Source organism: Chelmon rostratus, chromosome 5, assembly GCF_017976325.1.
Source record: "Chelmon rostratus isolate fCheRos1 chromosome 5, fCheRos1.pri, whole genome shotgun sequence".
NCBI lineage: Eukaryota > Metazoa > Chordata > Actinopteri > Chaetodontiformes > Chaetodontidae > Chelmon > Chelmon rostratus.
Genome location: NC_055662.1, coordinates 9,098,463 through 9,119,822, shown reverse-complemented (window position 1 = coordinate 9,119,822; position 21,360 = coordinate 9,098,463). Strand labels below are relative to the sequence as shown.

The 21,360-nt window shown below is 44.1% G+C and overlaps 1 protein-coding gene across 1 annotated transcript in view; it reads left to right on the top strand.

Annotated features, from left to right (window-relative positions):
- fras1 (Fraser extracellular matrix complex subunit 1) overlaps positions 1–21,360 on the top strand; it is a 226,243-nt gene that overhangs the window by 4,273 nt on the left and 200,610 nt on the right. Inside the window, exon 2 of the mRNA XM_041936965.1 lies at positions 1,886–1,917. Coding sequence (XP_041792899.1) covers positions 1,886–1,917 — 32 coding nt within the window. The remainder of the gene's footprint in view (positions 1–1,885; positions 1,918–21,360) is intronic.

The following is a 21,360-nucleotide window of genomic DNA, read 5'->3' as shown; positions in this document are numbered from 1 at the left end:
AGCAGTGAGGAAGACCTGTTTTCGCAGCACGTCGGTATTTACTGACAGTTAGCAAAGGCCTCTGAGACTTTTGTTAGCCAGACACTGCTGTGCAGCTTTAGCTTTTTGATGGCAGTGTTGACTGTGTTTGTGTAACTAAAGGGGGAATTAGTTCTGGTAAATTAAACACATTGTTGAACCTGATCCGGTAACCCCTCAGATTTACCTGCGCGCATGTATACTCAGCCACTTGGCTCACGTGAAGTGTATGGAGCTGACTCTTCTGTCTTCAGCCTCAGCGTATGTGGAGTGTTTTGGGTTACGCGCGAAGCCTCTCTGATGTTATGGATGGATTTAGGCTAAACTGCGATGATGGCGGGGCATCTGAGCCGGCCCTGGCATTCCAGTAAAAATGAAAGTCAACAGATGCGACCCGTTCAATCAGACGATTGCTGCTTGAATGGGTGGAGAACTCAGAGGGTGGGTGCATGTTTAGAAGTTCAAAAGCAGGTTAAGGTAGGGATTGACAATAGCCCTCTTTAAACAGAGGTGGTATTACGCTGGCTTTGCTTTTATATGCAGAACCAAACAATACTGATAGTAATACTAATAATAATACAGCCCCAGCGTGTGATTTTAGATGGCATGCCTGCATGACGTGTGACACAGCAGCCCTGGCATCTGGCGGCTCCTCCATACGCAGATGTCCATTCGGTCTTCTTGTCAAGTGACACAACCTGATCTCTGTCATACTGTATCTGCTTCTCGGCCAGGTGAGAGGTCAATACTGTGGTGGACATTTTAGCACGTCTCAGACTCTTCTGCTACAGTGTCAGACTCAGCTGTGTCTGGACTCAGCTGATGTTAATGCATGTTGAGCCAAGTGTAATATGGCCATGTCGAGCTGAGCTTGACAGGCTGAGCGGGAGATGTCCTGGAAAGCTTGCACCGAAATTAGGCACATAAAACAGTGTCTATTATATCACGCAGGTCGTTTTGAAATTTTAAAATATTATTATTATTATTATGAGCATTCCTGCATGTCCTGGCTCTGTAAACTAAGTGAACTCATGCATGCGTTATATTATTTCGTCCAGTTTAAGAAAACAAAACAAATGAGATTTGCCAACAACAAAGCAATTGGCGAATGGGATCCCAAAATGTTAGTGCAAAGTGCATTCACACCGAACCTGTAGGCTGAGAGGAGAGTAAGGTGAATCGGCTTAGTGGAGGCCTTTCAGCTCACATGCTGCAAACGCACCTGATTGTTTGGACGGATTTTATCGATCATTCAGTGAGTAGAGACTAGAGAGTAGAGATCAGGATTGTCCAGCTGCAACATGTTCCTGTTGTTAGTCTACAGGTGAAAAAAGAGGGAGGGCTTCCTGGTGAAGGAATGTGTTTCAGTTGAACTACTCCAACTAAATCAAACTTTTACAACATTTTCACTGGACATTTGCATTTCTGATCCGCTGTAGTAGTGACATCTGAATTCCAGGAACGTGAGACCTTTTAAAGTGCAGTGATTTCACGGCTTCAAGTCAGGGAGATTTTGAATATTTGCTCCTGGATTAGTCTCCTTCTGAGATTCAGAATCTGTTTATTCAACGGACATGTTTCGTTGTTGCAGAGATGTATTGACCACTGTCAGAGTCTGACACACTCGACACTCACGAAGGGCTTACAGGAAGTCACATCCCAGAGTTTGAATGAAATTGATTCCTCATTTCCATGAGGCTGATCTTCTGTCTGACCTGAGCGTCTGACGGAATTCTAATCACAGATTTACATAATCCTCGACAAAAAGCTTTATGATATATCAATATCAAAGGTGTGATCATGACTGGACTCTAATGCTAATGATTTCTTTCTGTCTTTCCCCTCCTGTATCTGTCTGTCATCATAGGAGCTTGTAACTACGAGGGATCGCTGCATGCGGTAGGTGCACCTACTCTTTCTTTTCCTATTTTATCGCTCTAGTATCACTGGTTTGCTCTCAGAACTAGGATCTTGTGTCCGTTTGTAAAGTCTAATGGGTATTTGCTCATGTATTATTCACAGGGGACATTACCAGGTTAGTATGACTGACGATTGAAGCCGTTAAGTGTGTGTACGTGCAGAGATAGGCGGTAAAAGGTGTGTTTATTATCAGTAGGGACTGCTGCACATCCTCTGTTGTCTGTGATGTAGCCGAGAAGATGTGTCTCATCTATAATGCATGCCTCATCCTGACTTTGTGGATGATAATGGCGATGAGAGAGCATGATGCGGCTTGGTGGCGGGCCCGGCTGCTGAAAGAAGAGCAGCCGACTCCCGCTGCTCTGCCGATTAAAGGTTAGGCTCTTTTCAAAGTTAGATGGAAGTTTGTGATGAGCTTTATTCCAGCGGCTCTGCTGGGCATTGGCGAACATTCAGGGTTTTTGCTGTGAGATGTGCTTTTGTTTTATACTCTTTAAACCCTGCTGCAGGATCCTCACATCCTGGCTTGCAACTTATTTTGATCTTTAAAGTTGTCGTCATGTTTGGCTTGGGGCGTGCACAGATGAGAAGCCACCTTGTTCCTCTGTGCAGGAGGCCAAGCCTTAACCACCGTCAAACTTTCAATATAAATGTAAGCTATAAAACATTTCAGAGAGAGATAATGTATATATATATATGTGTGTGTGTGTGTGTGTGTGTGTGTGTGTGTTTCCCATCTCACTGCTGCAGTTTACATATTGCTCACAGTAAGTGGAGGGTCTTTGTATCCAGTGATGGTCTGAATGCTGTTTCTGAAGATTTTTCACCCTAAGGAGGATAAAAGACGAAACACAGAGCAGTTTTAGACACTGAGCACCAGCACAGGTTGCACTTTAAGGTGATTCAGCTGTAAGGTATCTCCTGTCTCCTTTTATCAGCCAAACCCAAGTGAGAAGGAATGAAATTTTGTGCTGTGCACTTTAGAAAAACACCACTTGTGTCTTGCAACAACTGGTAATCTCTCTTAAAAAGCCTTAAACATGGTTCTCGGTGGTAGAGTTGTGGTTCCCAGGCTGAATAATGACGATCTCCTGCTTCGTTCCTGCTGTAATTATAGTAAAGCTTAAAACGAGTGAGCAGTAACATACCTACAGCTACCTTCAATCCTGTAAATGCACAAGAACACATCCTGCCTCTCCGTGTTACTTTTCCCCCGGCTTTGAAGTGGGATAATTGTTGGAGCAAGGATGTAAAGACAGAGAAGGTTCAGTCTGTGTTTCGGGAGGGAAGCAGGAGAGGAGGAGTGGTGCTAGAGGAGCAGGGAAAGGAGGGGGTTTGTGGGAAAAAGGAGAGGGCAGGGAGACAGGTGGGACGTCCCAGCATGTTTGAACACAGTCGGGAAAAGGCCCTTCTGGAGTTCAAAGTGAAGAGCCCCCCACCCCAACACCTGGAGTGGTGGGCAGAGAGGAACAAATGGAGAATGAGGACTGACACAGATTAAAGTGCAGGTCTCTGTAGAAGCCCCCAGGCCTCTCTGTGTGGTTTTGGTCTGCGGTGAAAATAATCATAAGAGCAAAACAGCCTTCTTGCGCATGATCAGTTTCTTCTTTCTTGTTTTTCCAGACCTTCATTTCATCCTTTATTTAATTAGACTTGGCGTTCAGCTTGATTTATGCGTCTAATAACTCTGTCAATCCACCAACAAAGATCATTCTGATCATTTTAGAGAGCTGAATTAAAAAAGGCATAAAGGCACAGTTAAATATGTGAGATGACAGGCATTTAGAACCACCGGTTCATGTTGGGCCAGTGAAACAGTGTTTCCAGACCTGAAAATAACCAAACTACTCTTTCATGCAGCTGCACACTTTTCTGTAGTGTGTAGGAACCTTGGACAAGGACCCTCCGATCAGTTTTGCCCAGGCAGCGAGTTTACATGCACTTCATGAACCAGGTCACAGTTTCTCCAGTAAGCTGTTCTCTTAAACATCGTGTAGAAGAAAACCCTGGTTTATGTAATCGGCGTAGAGGATTAGAGGAACTTGATATCCTCAGATAGAGTCCTGGAGAACGCTGCTTTCTTGGCCATTTGTACGAGTAAACCGTTACCTAATTGGCTTTTTATATTTACATGTCCACGACAAAGACTTCAGACACAGAAAGTGACACTGGAACGGGTTTAGTCAAGGCCGACACAGGTCTTCCATCTCTAATACAGCTAAAATCACTAAGCCATGCTCTCAAAAGAAAAGCTGATTACTGACTTGCTGTATGTATATGCAGATTTACAGGAACCAGGTCACAGCAGTGCATGTAAACACGTTCTCCGATTACGTGTGTAACCTGGTTTCTCTGAGTAAGACGATTGCGTCACGTTAATGTAAAGAAATATGGACTCACAGATGGCTCGGAAGATGTGGACAGTATGGTCTGTCTGGTTTGCAGCGAAGTTGAGTTTATTTATATCACAGCACGGTCTCTGTCAAGACTGCAGATGCATACACAAACGTAGACACTGTACTAGAATGATACTAAGGCGAGGACGTTTGTAATAGATCTTTCGACAGCAGCCATATGGGAGATCCAACCAGGCAACTGCTCAAACTCTGAGGCAGCCAGTCAAAATACAAAAATTCTGATATGCCAAAAATCTGATCGTCCAACAGCCAGGTCTTTAAACGTTCAGGCAATTAACCAGGTGTTGTGGCATCCTAAAACAGAGCAACACTACAGACAGTTTGGTGGACTTTCTTAATATTCATAGAGTGTTTGCTTTTCATGCTGTTCTATGGAGGCCCGGAGCACGACTGCACGGAGATAAAAACTCAATCAAATGTTTGTATTCTCTTAAAAAGCTGCTGATCACCCATGAATTTCATCAGTATGGGTTTTAATGGATATTTGTTTCTGCATCAGTAGATGGGTTTTGCTTGTCAGTTTTAGAATTCATGGAAAAATCAGTCTGTTCTGGTGTTCAAAAGTCCATATTGATCGAAGCAGTTTTTACATGCGGTACAATGTGTGAGACGGATTACAAGCAGAAAGATACAAACACCTCACATTTTCCCACAGAGAAGAGCCCAGTTCCCACGGCTGAAGCGGTTTGGATTGATCAGACCCTCTCACAGGTTCTACTCCTACTGACAAGTAGCAGCGGCCAGGGGAGGTGGCGTTTGGCTGATGTTACACATATATAAACAGAGGGCTGAAGTGACATCACCCTCAGGCTATCCTTAACATCCCAGCCTCGTCAGCTTACACCATGTACTAAAACATGGCTGCCAGTGGAGAAAGAAGTGCTTGGATTCTTCACTTGGAGAGCAGGTGTTAGAGAAGCAGGCATGGTCTCATCTCTGAATTTTGCTGCTAGAAATGTTGAGTAAACTGGCCCAATGATGGCTGATGGTCACCTCAGTGTGTGAGGGCTGTAAAACTCTCTAGATGAGGTCTGAAATGCACTGTTGTCATCAAACTAAAATGTGGCTTTTTTATAGAAGAAAAGTCGGCAGTGCTTTATATGTCATGCTTTTGTAAAATCGAAAACCTGTTAAGTTATCAGCTATCAGATTGATGCAGAATGTCCTCCAGAACGTAGAGATAGAAAAGTAGAAAGTACCAACATGTCAAACATGTGCTGAAGTAGGTGAGTAGATGTTTCTGCATCCTCCTCATGCATGCCGCCCATTGTTTTTACCCAGCTGCTGTACTGCATGAAGCTAAGGGGATTGTGGGTAACGTGTTCTACATGCATACTGACAGATTCAAAAAACTCCAGACTTACTGCAGCGGTGCAGTGTGCCACCAGGCCTGACATGCTGATGAAATACAGCATATTATAGCCCGCAGTGAAGGACCGCGGGGCTCTGCAACATGCAGCGCCATGTCCAAATATATCACCTGCCCCTCAAGGCTTGAATTCCTGGCATTGCAAGTTGCCGTTTCTGTAGGAATCAAAATATAGGGCACCTCAGGAATAGCGCCATCAGGATGGAGTTCCAGATGGGAACTCCAGGACAGGGCTGGGATTTCACAAATCTTCATCCTGAGCAGAGCCGAGGCTCTGAGGTGTCTGTGGTTTAATGTGCCAGTACCAGACCAAAGCCCTTGATCACACCGGCTCTCCAGACTTCACTCATTACAATGTGAGCTAATTTGTTGGTGCCAAATGTGTCATTCAGGGTGATTAGATGGACAGTAACTGCTGCATGTGTTGGAGAGGCTTTAATTTTCTTCCTGTTCTGACTGGTCCCAGCTCATTACTCCTTGTCTTCTTTTTTACTCCTGATTCAGTTTCAGTGCTGATGACCAGTTCTGCATTTGTAAAAGTCTCAAAGCACTTAACACATAGCATTTTTTTTTAGAGAAGCGCTTTTGGATTCCACTCAATTGCCGTTTTTTATGTGAATTTTGACGTATCGCATTAGAAAAGGCAAAATCAGCAAAATAACCCTAACCCTTTTTTTCACTGTTTGACATTCGACTGGCACTCTTTGAATGATATCATCTTGTTGTGCCCTCTTCTGTAATGGTTTTTCTGGCTATAGATTTGCACCTGCTGTTCATTTGCCATTGCTAATTTTCTTGAAATTCACTGAAAATGTGTGATGCTTTGAGATGGAAACCCAGATAATATGACCTAAATGGTTAATTTTTTAGCTCATGACCACAATTCCAATTATGCACACATCACTGCACATGTTTACAATATGATGCAGCATAAAAGGTGATGAAATTTACTGCTGTGCACTGAGGAAAAACACTGATTTTTGTCTCTTTGAAGCGCTGTAATCCCTCTGAAGTGTCTCAGGGTCGTAGTGTGGTGAGTGTTTGGCCTTTATGTGAAGGCCAGTTTTTTTTTGTCAAGCAAACAATCGTACATCATTTCCAATTGCTGAAATGACTGCAGCATGTAAGACAACTGCCACATGATAAAACCTGTAAATTGCTCCCAGTTACTGTGCACTTTAACAGTCTGAAGTAGACACTGAACTAATACCACTCCCATCCCAAAAAAATCATGTCTCACTGCAGTGTTAATGTCAAGTGTAATAGCCAAGCGCAGTCACGGTGGCTTCGGGGTTTAAGATGCTGGTCATGTCATCCCCCATCTCCCACTCTCTCTTTCCATGTTTGCTTTCCGCTCTCGACACCCTCCTATCAATTAAAAAACAACCCCAAGAACACTCGCCGTGATGGCTGATTAGTTAAGTTTCATTAGTGAGAATTAACTATTAACGTAGTGTGAGGCCTCAGTCCTGTTGCTGTAGTTAACAGCATTAGCATACCTGGAGCACTGATGGAGAACAATGGTTAAATAATTGACTAAAGCTCTATATGAGGTGTCCTGATAAATAGTTTTACCTACCAGCCAATCAGAAACAAGTATTTTGTTTTGTCTTTCTTAATAACCACGGCTACAAAATAACACCTTTTGAAAGTGTGAAAGTAAAGAAAATTCAGCAAAGCAGTTGATGACTTATTAAATCACATTTTATCTTGATATCTTTACTATTATTATAATATCCCCTTATTAATTTGAGTAGCCCTGATCACTTTTCATCATAGTGTCCCCATTCTTAAATAAACCTCCACATGTGATTTTCAGCGCCTGGACTGTAGCTTCGGCATGATTGCCATGCACCAAGTTGATCTCTCAGGAAAACGGTTTTGCAGAACGCTTCTAGTCACGGTCAGAAAAACAATCTCAGCAGTGTCTGATTGCCGCTGCCGCCTGACACACTTCACAACTTGAGTCTGATGACGCTTACTGAAAAAATGAATCAGCTCACACGGAAGTTAAAAGTACAGTGAAGGCAAATACATTGAGCTCTTCTAAAAGAGACTCTCTGACTTCCGAGGGGGAGGGGTAATATCCTCAGCACGGGTATTCATATCCATGGACATTGTGCCTATTGGGGTTCAGCAGTGAAGTATGATATTAAAAGCACTAATAGGATCTGACTGCTGTTGGACAGAATATGTATATTAGTGGAAACTGCCTTCTCCAAGGCCCCTCGGTGGATTAACGCTCTAGCTGTAGTGATAATTCCTCTGTGATGACCAGGTCGCCGCTGACTGGTGTTCCCGCCGCCGCTATCCCCCGCAGGGCTCTAAACCCTTCATGTGATCTGGGGAAAAAGCCATATCGGACCTCATGTCCCCCCCAGAGGTTTGAGACATGCACTGCAGGCACACTTCAAGGCTGCAGGGGTGAGCCGAGAGGAAATAAACACCAAAATACTCTAACTGGAAGACAAAAAACACTGAAGGGCAAAGGAGGCACAACAAAAAGAGGGGTTAAGAAAAAACATCATGTGAGGGATGACAGCCTGGGACAAAATAAAAGCAGGAGGGAGGGAGCCCACTTCACCTCAGTCAGATGAGACAGGGAGTCTGTGTCAGCATTTTCTTCTTTCAGCCTGATAAGAAATTCTGGACAGGTGGGGTCACCTGACGGGGGGGAGGGAGGCAACGTCAACAGCAAACTAAGCTGGGTGAAAAGTGCAGTGCTTCTGACTCAGTGCCTCAGAACAAGCAGGTTTGAACTTCAAAGAACTTCAAAATGTGAATATTTACCTGCTCAGGCCACAATTGAATGAGTTCTTTACGTTCTCTTGTTACAAGAAGTTTATAGTATTATTGGCCATTTTCTTAGTGCTGATGAGTAATAGAATTGTATCTTGTTTAAAGGGCGAAGGCTGGTGTTATTCTATAGTTTCCTGATCAACAAGACTCATGAGAAGATCAGAACCGACAACGTGTTAGTCCATCTCTCAACACTGTCTGACTTCCTGTCTGTGGCTCTCAGCTCGAAGCCCATTGGTTCCTACTTCAGATATGAATCTCACACCTCACAAATCTTTAGTTTTATTTTTTAACAAGTCTCAGTAATTTTTTGAAACAGCGCAGCACTGTCATTTTTAGCAGACAGGAGGAAGTAGTGCATTTTTATGTGATGTTACGAACATTTGTCTTAAATTATATCGGTATTGTTGATGATTGATCGATTGATTGCCGTTGATGCATTATCTGTCACGCCTTCAAATTCATGCCGTTTAAACTTTTGACTGTTTGTGTTTGCTGCTCAGCATTAACATGACATCAGAAAACAACTTCAAGCACACGATGAAGTTCAGCGTGGGGCATGCCGTGCTGCATCTTCAGCGAGTCACCAAGGCTTGCTTTGGGCGGCAGACTTTTTTTTTTCCCCCACACTCAGGCGTATTGAGTAGTTTTATTTGTTAGATTCTGAGTCCCGATTTCTCCAAATTAACTCCTGCTCCAAACCAAGCACACCCTGTTCCTCCCTGTTTATCCCTTTGAGAGGTTTTCCCTGCTGCTGTGATGTGTGAAGTTCCCTACATAATGAAGTGAGCGCGGGCCGCACTGCTATCAGGAGAATAGGGGCTGTTCAGAAGCACGGTGGACCAGGACACACAGAAATAGATCGTTTGAGGACTTGCCATTCGTGGCTCTACCACATCTGAATTATTAAGTGGCCTGAGGCTGTGAAGTGCCTACACTAGCTGCTCTTTTCAAGATGCTTTTAAAGCTAAACTGCATCTTGAAATCTTCTGTACTTTTGAGCCGGAGCAGCAGTTTCCCATTTGTTTTGCTCGAGGGAGAAACTCATGAAGTGCAGTATAGAAAGAGTGTTGTTTTATTTTCATGTCCATCACTGAGGTTAGTTTGGATTGAATAAAAGCATTAAAGTTTCAAGGCACCTTGAGACTTACTCAGTTATCTACAGGTTATAATTCTAAACATCTTAAAACTCCTCCTTCAGAAAGAAATGAAACATTAAGTCATCTGCCTCGATCAGAACTGTGTGTGAGTGATTGTAGATGTTGTAACCTTTGGTGTGTGCTGTGTTTTAAATGAAGGCCCACAGATCTGCGTCTGTTAAATGCCAATATGCAAGGACCACTCCACAATGTGTCAGGTTAATGATGTGAGAGCAGCATGTAGTTACGGTCACTGATGAAGCCATGTAGGAGGGAGAGGGTCGCCGGATTGGGTTTACGGGTAATGAGGCCAGGAAGATGGTGTTGTGTCATCTGAGGCTGTGAGAAGCTGGTACCTGGAGAAGGGTGGAGAGACGGGGGAGCTGCACAAAACTGAAGGCTGAATGGTGGATGTGTGCAAGGCCATGGACTGATGGGAAAAAAAAAATCTAACAGGCTTTGGGCTTTGTTGGTGCGGACATGTTGCTACCGAGGTGAGAAGAAGTCTGATCCAGGAAGTCCAGTTTGAGAAATACATCCATTAGTTTGAAGGCTTATTAGATGCAAAAACCATAATACTATGAGGCAGGATTTCACAGCTCATTTGCCAGCCTGTGAAGACTTACTATAGAGTAGAAATGTGTCCACTCACACGTATTTGATTGGCCATTGCAGTTGAGCAAGTTGAGCCAGGTTCAGTTTTGTTTTTTGCCCGGGCCCTCTGTGTTTGGACGCCTGCTGTGCTACACTGAAATGATTGAAGAGGCTATTTTACCCTGACAGTGCTCATGTTGCCTTGGATAAAGAAAGATGTATCTAGAGATAAAGAGATAAAGAGGGAGTTAGGAGGTGCAAGGAGGCTTTATATGATTAAAAGCATTAATCAGGGTTTTGGATATTATTTTTTTCATCTTTCATTTAACGACCCCACAGAGGCCGCCTATTTGACACGACTGTCCCACGCCTCAGCAGTGCTGCCGGGGCTAAATGAGTGCTCGCCATGCTTGCTCGACTGGAACTAAGCCTTTTTTCCCCCACCAGCTCTCTGCAGACATGCAGAGCTGTGGAGGACCGGAGTGAAGTGTTGCAACCTTTGGCAAACACCCAGTTGCTGGGCTAATGGGCAAACAAACAAGGTAGCTGCTCCCCTTTCTCATCAACCACCCCCCCACCCCTGACCCCCCCGGCCCCGCAGCCCATCCGGTGGTGGCTTTGACAGTTTCATCGCCGAAGGTCTGGGAGGTCGTCGGCCTTTTGTCTTCTCTCTTCATTCAGAGTGTTTGATTCCCGGCTCGCCATTCAAGCCAGTTTGCCTCTTATCTGTAAATACCAGCATGCGGCCCCCGAGCCCTGGTTTGTCTTTCTTGCTCTACTTTTCCTTCTGTCTGTGCCTGCAGGCTCTCGGAGCTACAAGTGTTTATACAGAGAAGCCTTAAACTGAGCCAAGTCTTTGTCCCCGTCGGCTCAGACGGCCGTGTTCACACACGCTGCAGATCACACACCCGCTATCCACAGGGCTCATATTTTCAGCTTTATCCCTGGGTTTCCCTCCTGTTTTCTGTCCTGAATACAGGAGGAAGAAGAACATCTTCTGGGACAACGGCTTAAAAAATGTATTCTTTTGTCTGTAAGAAGGGACTGAAGCAATTCTACAGCTATGAAGAATGAGAGCACACAAGGGAGATTTTCACATTTTGGAGATATTTGCTGATTCTCTTGAGTTGCAGACCTATTTCTTATAAAAGCTCCAACATTCTGCAAGGCCACAAAATCAGTCTCTTGTGTATTTGTTAAGAAGCACCATGAAAATTAAAAGTTGTCGAAAATTTGAACCTCACAAGCGAATGAATGCACAAAGTTTATACAGGTTGTTCTTACCTTCTGGAAGAGGAGATATTCCGATCAGGCCCGTTGTTCCTCTGCAAAATAAAAGTAAAAAATAACTGAAAGCTGCATTAACGTCACTCTAACATGTGAATTCAGCTTCATGCATGTGTGCATAAAACCTGACAGTAACCCTCAACATTCATACCAGAAAGACTTTGAAGTTCACACAGGGTACTTTGAGTCTTTGTACTGTGTTATCTGGCCTGTTGGCTTCAGATTCTGATTCGGTTTTAAATCATTTTCCACAGAAATGAAGGTATTTATGCTTCAGATTGTGAGTTTTGAATTTTATGAAGAAAGTCTCAAATTGTTTTTTTCTTTTATTCATGATTCAGAAAATAAATGGCAGTACAATCGTGCACTCTATCCCTTAAAAGCATTTGTAAAATGCAGGTGGTGGGGGTGAATTGTGGTCTTTAGCTAGGCGGCAAATCAGCCTGCTTCAGTGAAGCAGCACTAAAAGAGCCTGAATGTACAGCAGAATTTCTCTCTGTCATGTCAGCTGCCTCTGTTTTGAATTCCATAATCATGTTCCAACCCCTCCCTACCCCAAAATCAGCTCTTTGTGGCCCTTTGGGAGGCCTGAGCTGCAGGGTGAGAACCAGCACTGATTTAACTGTGCTCTGATTTCACATGGACTTCCCCATGACGCTTCAAACACCACCCACAAACTAGCAGCTAGCAGCGCTGGCAGGATCCATGCCGACAAGACGTGGAAGGACAGAGTTCTGGTGGAGGCGGATATACGCTCTGCATCACGTTTGCCCTCGTCTTCCTCCACCCTCTGCTTTCGGGCGAGAGTCATCATCTGCCGCCAATTGCAGTGATTCATGATCGGTGCGACCCTAATCCTCCTCCTCCCACAGGAGGTTTTTTTTTCCTACTAGGAAGTCAATCTTTGGTCAACCACATTTTCCATTGTGTCTGTCTTATTGATGAAGCAGGTGAAGCAAAACCAAAGAGACTGCAGGCGGAGTGAAGTGTTAAGAGGTTCAGGGAGTGGACAGAATAACACTCTTGATGGCTTCACCCTTAAAGCTCTTTGACATAGGAAGTCACAGCTGCAAAGGTTCAGGGCTGCATTGATTATTGATTATTTTTGTAATGGATTTATCTGTCGATTTTTGCTTCCTTTCATTGATTTACACAATTTCCTAAAATCCAATTTAGACTTAAACAACTCGACACAACAATCGATTGTCAAAATTGCAACAGGTTCTCATATCTAAAGGACAGAATAGATGGTTTGTCAGTGCCTTCCAAATCCATTTGGCAGTTAAGACAAGTGTTTCCAATATTTACATGTTACTGATGCGTCTAGTTTCAGCATTTTGCATCTTGCTGCATTGCTTCACCGCTAACTCCACCTCAATCACAGTTTACGATGTAAAAATACAAAACAAAACAAAACAAAACGCTGTCATTAAACGTCTAATATTGATGATGTTATATGACTAGCCCGTCTTCACCAGAAAAACAGGTCGTCTGTGCAAGCAGGTTATTACGACCCATATTTACATTTACTGTCAGGCAGTGACCTCTAGCAGCCATAGTGATTATGACGGGAGCAAAGGAGGAAGTCAGGTGACGTAGTATAAAGAGCAAGAAAGTCGGAGGAAGGCGGGCTGGCTGGATGAGTCCAACGTTCACCCAGAAGGCCGCTGTTTGTGTCCCGCGTGAACCTGAGAGGAACAGTCCCCAAAATTGTTGTCGAGTAATTTTCTGTTGAGTAACTAACAGATTAATGAACTGATATTTTCAACACTAAACAGGATGCTAAACATATTTGCTGTGGTTGTTCAGATTGCTGCTCTTGACACATTAAATCATTTCCTTGACACCCAGACATCAGCCTTTGTTACTGTAGCTGTCTTTATAACCTCACACATCAAAGTGGTGATGCCGCACCTGTTCTAAAGCTGACAACAGCTGCTAATTGATGTTCAGTCTGCGAGTCTGTAGCAGTGTGTATAACTGAGAGCTTAAGCCCTCTTTTATTGGGTGTTTGCACTATTTCTACTTCTAATGAAGTCTACAGTCACCAGTCAATCAAACGTTTCAAAATCGATCAAATCGCTGTTTCTGGCGAGTACAAAAACGGACGCTCATTTACATGGAAATCACCCCTCCTCCTCCTGAAGTGACTAGATAATCAGATCTGGCCCACTTTTGATTGGCACATATATCCAAATCCATGACAGGAAAAGACGAAGTGTAAAATTGTGCGAGATTTAAAGCTGAGCGGCTGACTGTGCCCGAGTCTGTCAGAGGGAGCTTTGCGAGTGCAGTATGATTATCTTTGTGTCTCTGCTCATTACGCTGCACTGTTAACCTTTTACTGCAAGGAGCCCGGTGGAATCGCGGCCCCTGAGATGAAGCTGACGATGACAGTCCGAGATGGATGCTCGCCTCGGGGTAACATGTTGGAAGCCAGACTCGACCTGTCGATGACTTCATTTCCCCTCGTTACCTGAACGCTGCTGCCTCCCTCAGCAGAAAACGAAGCCCGCTCCCACTCTGCCCGACCCCACAGGATGCTGGGATTACTCCACCGCACAAATCCTGGCTCCCCGCCTGACTAATAAGAAAGGGAGGAAAAATAAAGACTGCTGGATAGTCGAGGAGGGGATCGATCGCTTTCACTTCCTGGCTGTTATTTGAAGCCGTAGATGAGATTTGTGTTTATTCATGATTGCCATGTAAATGTGACTTCATGTCTCCTTGCCTGACTTTGTGTCAACAGCGTCTCACAGGTTGAGAGTATTGACTTAAACAGATCACAGTGGCACGATTTGCATTTCCCACCCCTCCTTGCACAGTCAGAGGTGCTCAACAGTTCAGATTTCCAAACAAAAAGCTTTATTTATTCAAGAGAGATGGAGCATGGAGACTTGTTTTCCCATTTACTCATTCGCTATTCCCTGTGTAATAGTTCACCCTATAGTGAGCAGTAACAGGAGAATCCTAACACCGCTGACTGCTCTGGTGTCAGCTCTAATTTCACAGCATTGGGAGATCGTTAACAAAAAGTAGCGTGCATAGACACGTTTACGTGACATTTCTAGATCATTGAGGGAATTTTTGAGAGCTAAATTTTACGTGGAAAGTTTGGATGCTCCAAGAAGTAACAGGACAGGAGGAAGAAAGTAGGTTTGAATTCAGACACAACATGAAAGATTCCTAAGTATTTTCAAGAAACAAAAAAAAAAAGATTTGGATTTTGATAGAGATGTCAACTTTGTCCGGAATATGATCCTTTAGGAAAATGCATGGAAAGTCAGGGGCCAGGGGTTCGACTAAATTGTGAGGGTTCCTCACATCAGAAATGTGGTCAGTAGTTGTTGTTGTATCTTATACGGCCGAACTGCCAAACCAACCCAGTTAGCATGATTGTAGTGATTTGCAGGCCAAAGGACACCTGGATAAAAACTGGGAAGAAATTAGTCTGAAAAGTAACACTTTTTTAGAAATCCATGTTATGTAAAGCTATTTTTAATGACCAGATTTAAAAACACAGTAGATTTGATACTGTTTGAACAACAGTTGCATGTATCCTAGTGGCTTTAAATGGTTTTTAATTAAATGTAGCCCAGTTCCTGCAAATCAACAAAGCTGATGACCAACATCGCCTTCCTCACTTCCTGCTGCTGCTGTGGCCAAAACCAATTTCCACTCACACCTGGGATGAGAGCTCTTATTTCATTTGTTGGTGAACTGCAGACGAGTTATCTCTTTTTCTTTTTCCTTCACCTCCTCGGGACAGGTTTTTTTTTCAGTTTCAAACCAGCAACCTTCAGTTTTCTTGCACAGCTAGAAAAAACGGTAGACGTGTTGCTGGTGTTTGTGAATCAGCTCTGCCTGAACTTGCTTTAACACCACAGACGTTCTGAATGCCTTTTCTGAGGCCTAACCTAACCTTATCAGCTGATAGCCTATAATCCATGCGCCTTTTCTTATGTTCATAAAAAGACACTTGATGTGTCTTAGCTGGTCTCTGCACACTCTGGTGTGTTTGAATGATCTTTGCCCTCTAGTTAGAGAAGGAACATGCCTCAACTCGCTTTATTCCAGGCCGGCCTGAGGTAAAGACGAAAGCTTCTGTCCCTTTGTTTTGCCTGTAGGAACTTAGTTGACAGAATTTAACATGATGTGTGGCCTCGAGCCTTTTTCAGTGCTTTGATAACTTAGCAGTTTTGACCAAGGGGGGTAAAGAAGATATATAAGGATGACTTTAAAGTTCAGCGACAACAGAAAATGTGTCATATTAAAGACTACTGCAAACAATTAGTGATCTTTGTAATCCTTTGTAATCTGATTTTTCTGAGACAAACAGCTGACACTTTGTTTGACCCCGACCGCCCGTTTCATTGTCAGTGTGAGAGAACGATGTGTGACTGAATGAGGACGTTAAACTTTTTTTTTAACAGTCGCCTCTTTGTCGGGGCGGCGTGGCCCTTTTGTCTCGGCCATTATTTCGGGCTGTAAAAAGCGTGAGACGTGTGTGGTGGCCACTGCAACAAACAGGACATTTTTAAAATTCCTTCCAAGCGGAGAAGTTGTCTGAGCGTCGTTTGGACAGTCCGCTCTGTCAGCATGTCGTTCATCCCTTTCACTTGAGTACAGTGTGTGAAACAGCAGGGAGGCCGGTCTCACAGGTGTACGCTTCAATATGATAACAGTGTTCTCTCTGAAGCAAGAGGACGTTTGTCTCGGAGCAGAACGTGGGATGAATTTTTGATGAGCTTTGCACGAGCGGGACGCTGTAATTTGTTTGCTCTGATTTGCGGACGGAACATCAAATGATTTCATTGCAATTAGACGGCGGTGTGAATCTGCGCAGCTCTTATCACAGCATTTATGTAATGGGGGAAAATTACATTTACATGTCCCACTTTTCCTGCTTTGTTGCCTCGGCTGAGTCAGCTGTCCTGCTCGGTGACGCCCTCTGGGCGTTTGACAGCTCTGTCTCCGGTGGGTTTTATTGAGGCCTCTACCCCCTGATGCTGCTGCTCGGTGGTGTGTCCGTCGTTTCAGTGGGAGAGAGACATGCAAACAAAGCCTTACTGGAGGAGGGGGTCAGGCTTCAGAGTTGGGGGATTCTAGCTCAGTGACCTGGTGCGTCAGGGTTTTAATTACATGACACCCCAGGAAGGTGCTTTAAGAATGGCAGCTGACATATTTGTCATTGCATTGGGGTCCACTTGAGAAGCTCTCTTCCTTATGGGGAGACATCAGAAAAGTCTTTCATTCATTAAGTCTCTCAGTATGTCTACTACTGAACATTGGCAAGAGAACAGCACAATATTATATATTATATAACATAATAGTCTGACGTCATCTTGAATTGGATATTAGCCTGCATGTCTTGATTTTTTCTTTTACCATTTCAAACTGAAAATTACTAGATTGTGTTTTTAACGAACAACTAAGTTCATACAGATTTTTTTAAGTGATCCCATTCACCCAAAAGTTGCCGTATCTTCTGCTGCAAGAAATCAAAGGTACACTATATAGGTCCATTGTGCTCCCAAATGCAAATAATAAATGGTTAGTACAGAAAACAGTCGCTCCACAAGGTCCATTAGCGGTGAGCTTGTTTCTTCAACTGCTGCTTCCAAGGTTTAGACTGAACTTTGAACATAAATAAATGGTTAAACTGTAGAGTGAATTAGTGATTTTCATATGCAGAGCCCAGATAATATCATGGATTTTTGGATTTAATTGAAAACAATGAAATAATGAGGCCTGAATAATGGGAAAATGATACTCTTCCCCTGTCTTTCTCTGGAGACTTTTTTGAAGTGCCTCCTGAGAGTCCTTGGTGCTCAGTTTGGAACCCGGTTTGTCACTACTTCATGCAGAAACGAATGCTTCGGAGCAAAACAGCCAAAAAAGGAATTCTCCACAGTGCACACAATAAAGTGCTATGGTTTGCAGGTGCATGGGTATCACGGGAACAGGTATCAGGGCACATCTTTAGCCACACACACAAGCCTCAGAAGAAGGTGCTGTGCTGGCATGGATGAAACAGCAGTGACCTTGTCTACAACAATAAATGATGGCTTCACATGTAGCCAGATCATGATGACAACCTCCCCAAGTAACAGCTTAACAGTTAAATCTTCCTCACTTGTATCACCTGCACTGTAAAAATATTTCCTTGTCAATAGGCATCTTGTAAATTTTACTAGCTCTCCCTCCATAACATCATAAAGTAGAGAAACCATTTAACAACAGTTTTGCTTTGCACTGAACCGTTAATTAAGTCTCCACTATGTCAGCTTTACATGAGCTCTGGTGCTGATTATACGCTGCATTATGCGTGGAAAAGCTGTGCCGACCTTTGCAGTTAAAAGTTGGATGCTGAAGTCTGAGCAAAAAAATGGAGGGAGGCACTATTCTTGTCTCAACAGGGTTAAAATGCCACCAATAAGCCTGGAGGGACTATAATAGCAGGCAATTACTGCTACCCAGCACCCCTTTCCTCCCACGTCTGAGCACAGCGATGTGGGCATCCTTTATCTTGTCCACTGCAAATAGCGCCGCACTCGCCTTGCCTCCTGCTCACTGCTCGGCCTCAGTAGACCCTCGAGCCTCTGCAGCGACGGGTGTGAAAAGGCAAACACAGCCTCGCAGCTCCCCATCGCCTCATCTCTGCCTCCTACCTGCCCTCCCGGACACAGAGGCCCAGCGACCATTAATCTAGAGCATAAACAGCATCGACCAGCAGGTTCGGCTCAGGAGCTGCAGCACAGTCACCGTCTCCTCCTCCTCCTGCTTCGGTCTCCCACCCTTCTCTTCAGAACTTTTAAATAAATGAATGATTAATCAATGATCAATTCAATTCCTGGGTCTTAGGGGTCACGCCCCTCACTCCAACTAATTTCACTATGTACCAGCCTTTCTGATATAGAATATTCCTCTTTGGCAATGCTTAAAACACAACTCAGCACAATCCTCGTGGCCCGAAAAAGCGCAGGACAGATACCGAGAGGAGAGCCGCTCTGGAAACAGCCGCTTTGACTCTCAGTGCTGCAATTAGTGCTGCAGCGGAGCAGCAGTGATCTAACGTAACGCAACATCTGGACCTGTGCGCCACTGAAGACGACTCCACTGTAATTTGCGAGGGAGCGGCAGTAAAAACAAGGTGAGGTGCGCAGCCTGGAAAAAGACAAGAGGCCGGGCTTCTCGTTATCTGTCATTAGTCGGCTGAGCCATTCATCTCTCTGGCATGTGTGGGTGAAAAATACAGGTCGGCAGTATCCTGGAGTGCCTGGGAGATGTCTGAAACGCTGGTGGGAAAGAGCTTCCCTTGTGTTGAGGAGGTGGGAGCGCAAAAAACGAGTGGTAAGCCAAGGGCAAGTGGGCCACAGGGACCTGAGACGCCAGGTTTCTGCTCTACGTATGTTCTCAGATGTATCGTTGGAAGAGCTGTGATCAATGCTCGAGAGGTATTGATCCTGCTGATAATAGTCTGTATGAGAGGCCTTTTACAGGCTGATTCAGGTGTTAATGAAGAGCATCCTTAGTGGCAGGGGTGTCCTCATGTTGACTTTGGTGAGTGCCTATGAAGAGCAGAAATAAGAGCTTCTCATGGAGATCATTACTATGATGAGGCAGTGGACGGAGAAAGCCACTTACATGGCTGCTCTTCTGTCAGCAGGGGCCTATTCTGAGCCTCCACAAATACATCTGTCTTCACTGCACAGCCCGGCAGCGGAAAGAAGACATTTTACAGGTCTGTTCAAGACCCCGTTGGTTCTAAGGTGATGGCATATCCCACATGAAAAGACCAGACAGAGGTGGAGCCGTGGAGTTTGCACACCAAGTCCAGATTTTTCATACGCAGGCTTGCACTATGAAATTAAACGCTGAGTCTTTTACTCCTGATGGGACGAGTCACATCATGATCTTCCTGAGGTCAGGAACCCAGCGTGACTTTGATCCAGTTGATTTCAAACAGCAGCTGATGGGCACACACACACCCACACCCACACACTTACACACACACACAGTTATAAAAAAGTCCACCTCTTTGAGAGCCTCAGATGGGACACCCCATGCGTTAGTGTGTCAGGACACATCACTGTACTTTTTCCCAGCATTGAGCCATCAATTCTTTATAGAAATGATGTTTATCTATATGGAATTTTGCCAGTTATGTTTTGACACCTGAATTATGTTGATTGGTTGTTCTTTTCCCAGTGGAGAAAATGTTGTGCTTTTGTGCCACAGCTAGTACAAAGTAACTGCAATCATTCCATAACCTGAACCAAGTGCTGTGAGTGCCTGAGCATATAAAGGTGGATAGTGTGCTCATCCAACCAAAAAGCTGCCACAAAAGAAGAGGAAAGGTCGTCTGCACGCTGAAATGTGCAAACAGTATGCAGTCGGTATTAAGAATTTTGCAACTTAGCAGACACATTTATGAATGATATTTCCTCATTGAGTTGATAGACGTTGACAGAGTTACATTCGCTTTTGCAAATTTGTGGTATGCAAACATTAAAACAGGGCTGTGAGAGTAGCAGGAACTGTGCAGGAAATGCAGTTTGTGGTATGATTGTGTCGAATGGTGGGACTTACCTCTGCACAGAAGCATTAAATAAGGCCACCTGCTCCTCATTTACTTTTTGAAGTGTTAAGAAGTCGTGCAAAGTTTTGCCCATCTTCTCAAACTGCTGAAAATTTGTCCCTGAGAAACAAACCCGTGAATTGTCTCTCTCTGGTGTATCACGCTTCTCGCTTCGCTTTTTTATTTCCTTCCTAATATGCACTCATTCTTTTTATAAGCCTCAACTGGATCGTTAAGGTGAAAACATCTCAGAAATCTATCAGCGGTGCGTGAGTGTATCCACATGCAGGAGAAGTGTCAGTGGCATTGAACGCTTCGAACGCCACAGACGCAGTTATATGTTCACGCCTTTATTTCTTCTGAGGGACTTGAGAGGAGGAATTCACATGTAGTGGTCCTAAATGAAAAAAAAAAGATAAAGAAGAGGTGATGTGAAGCAGTAAATCCTTCACTCTTTTGAATCGGCCCCTTGAAACTCATCTTTAGAGCCAGATTTTACGTGCTATTACCTGTTTTATTTTAAGTGCTGAATTGTCAGTTTTACATCTTGACATCCCTGTCAGATAAGCAATAAAAATTAATTTCTGGCTTTTATTTTGTTGCTTATCTTTTGAGTTTTCACTCAATTTGGTTTTACTGCATGTGGAAAGTTCACCTTAAATGAGGTGTATCCTTATTAGTGTTAGTGTGCTTGCATGGACGAACACAGATATTCTGTCTACCTGCAGAGTGAGCAGAAAAATATCCAGGAGGCACATATCATGAATGGAATTCGTACGCAGGAGTTAGTTGAGATGCCTGTCTCGATAGATTTCCTCACAGGAAGTCTGACGGAGTCAAACTCTCTATCGGTTCTCGCGGCATGTTTCAGCTGTGCACCAAAGCTCTCAGCTCAGGGCTTTGTAACGTCCACCCTGCATTAAGAAAGTGCCCTCCGTGACCTCCGGAAAGGCCAGCGTTGACACAGTTTGGCTCACACAAAAGACTAGTTGAATGGAACAGGTGAAAATGGGACAGCTTTGGGTTTTATTGAGTGCAGCCAGAGAGAGGCAGGAGGAGGAGAAGGAGGAGGAGGAGGAGGAGGGGGAGGAGGAGGCCACTTGTTGTTTTCTTTTCACGGGACTGTGGTCTTGTTAGAGGGCAGTAATGCTTTAACTGTCAGATTAGGATGTCCAACTTGTGGCTCTAAGCCTCTTAAGAGGGGAAAGCGCTGCAGTTTGTCACGTATTCGGCCAT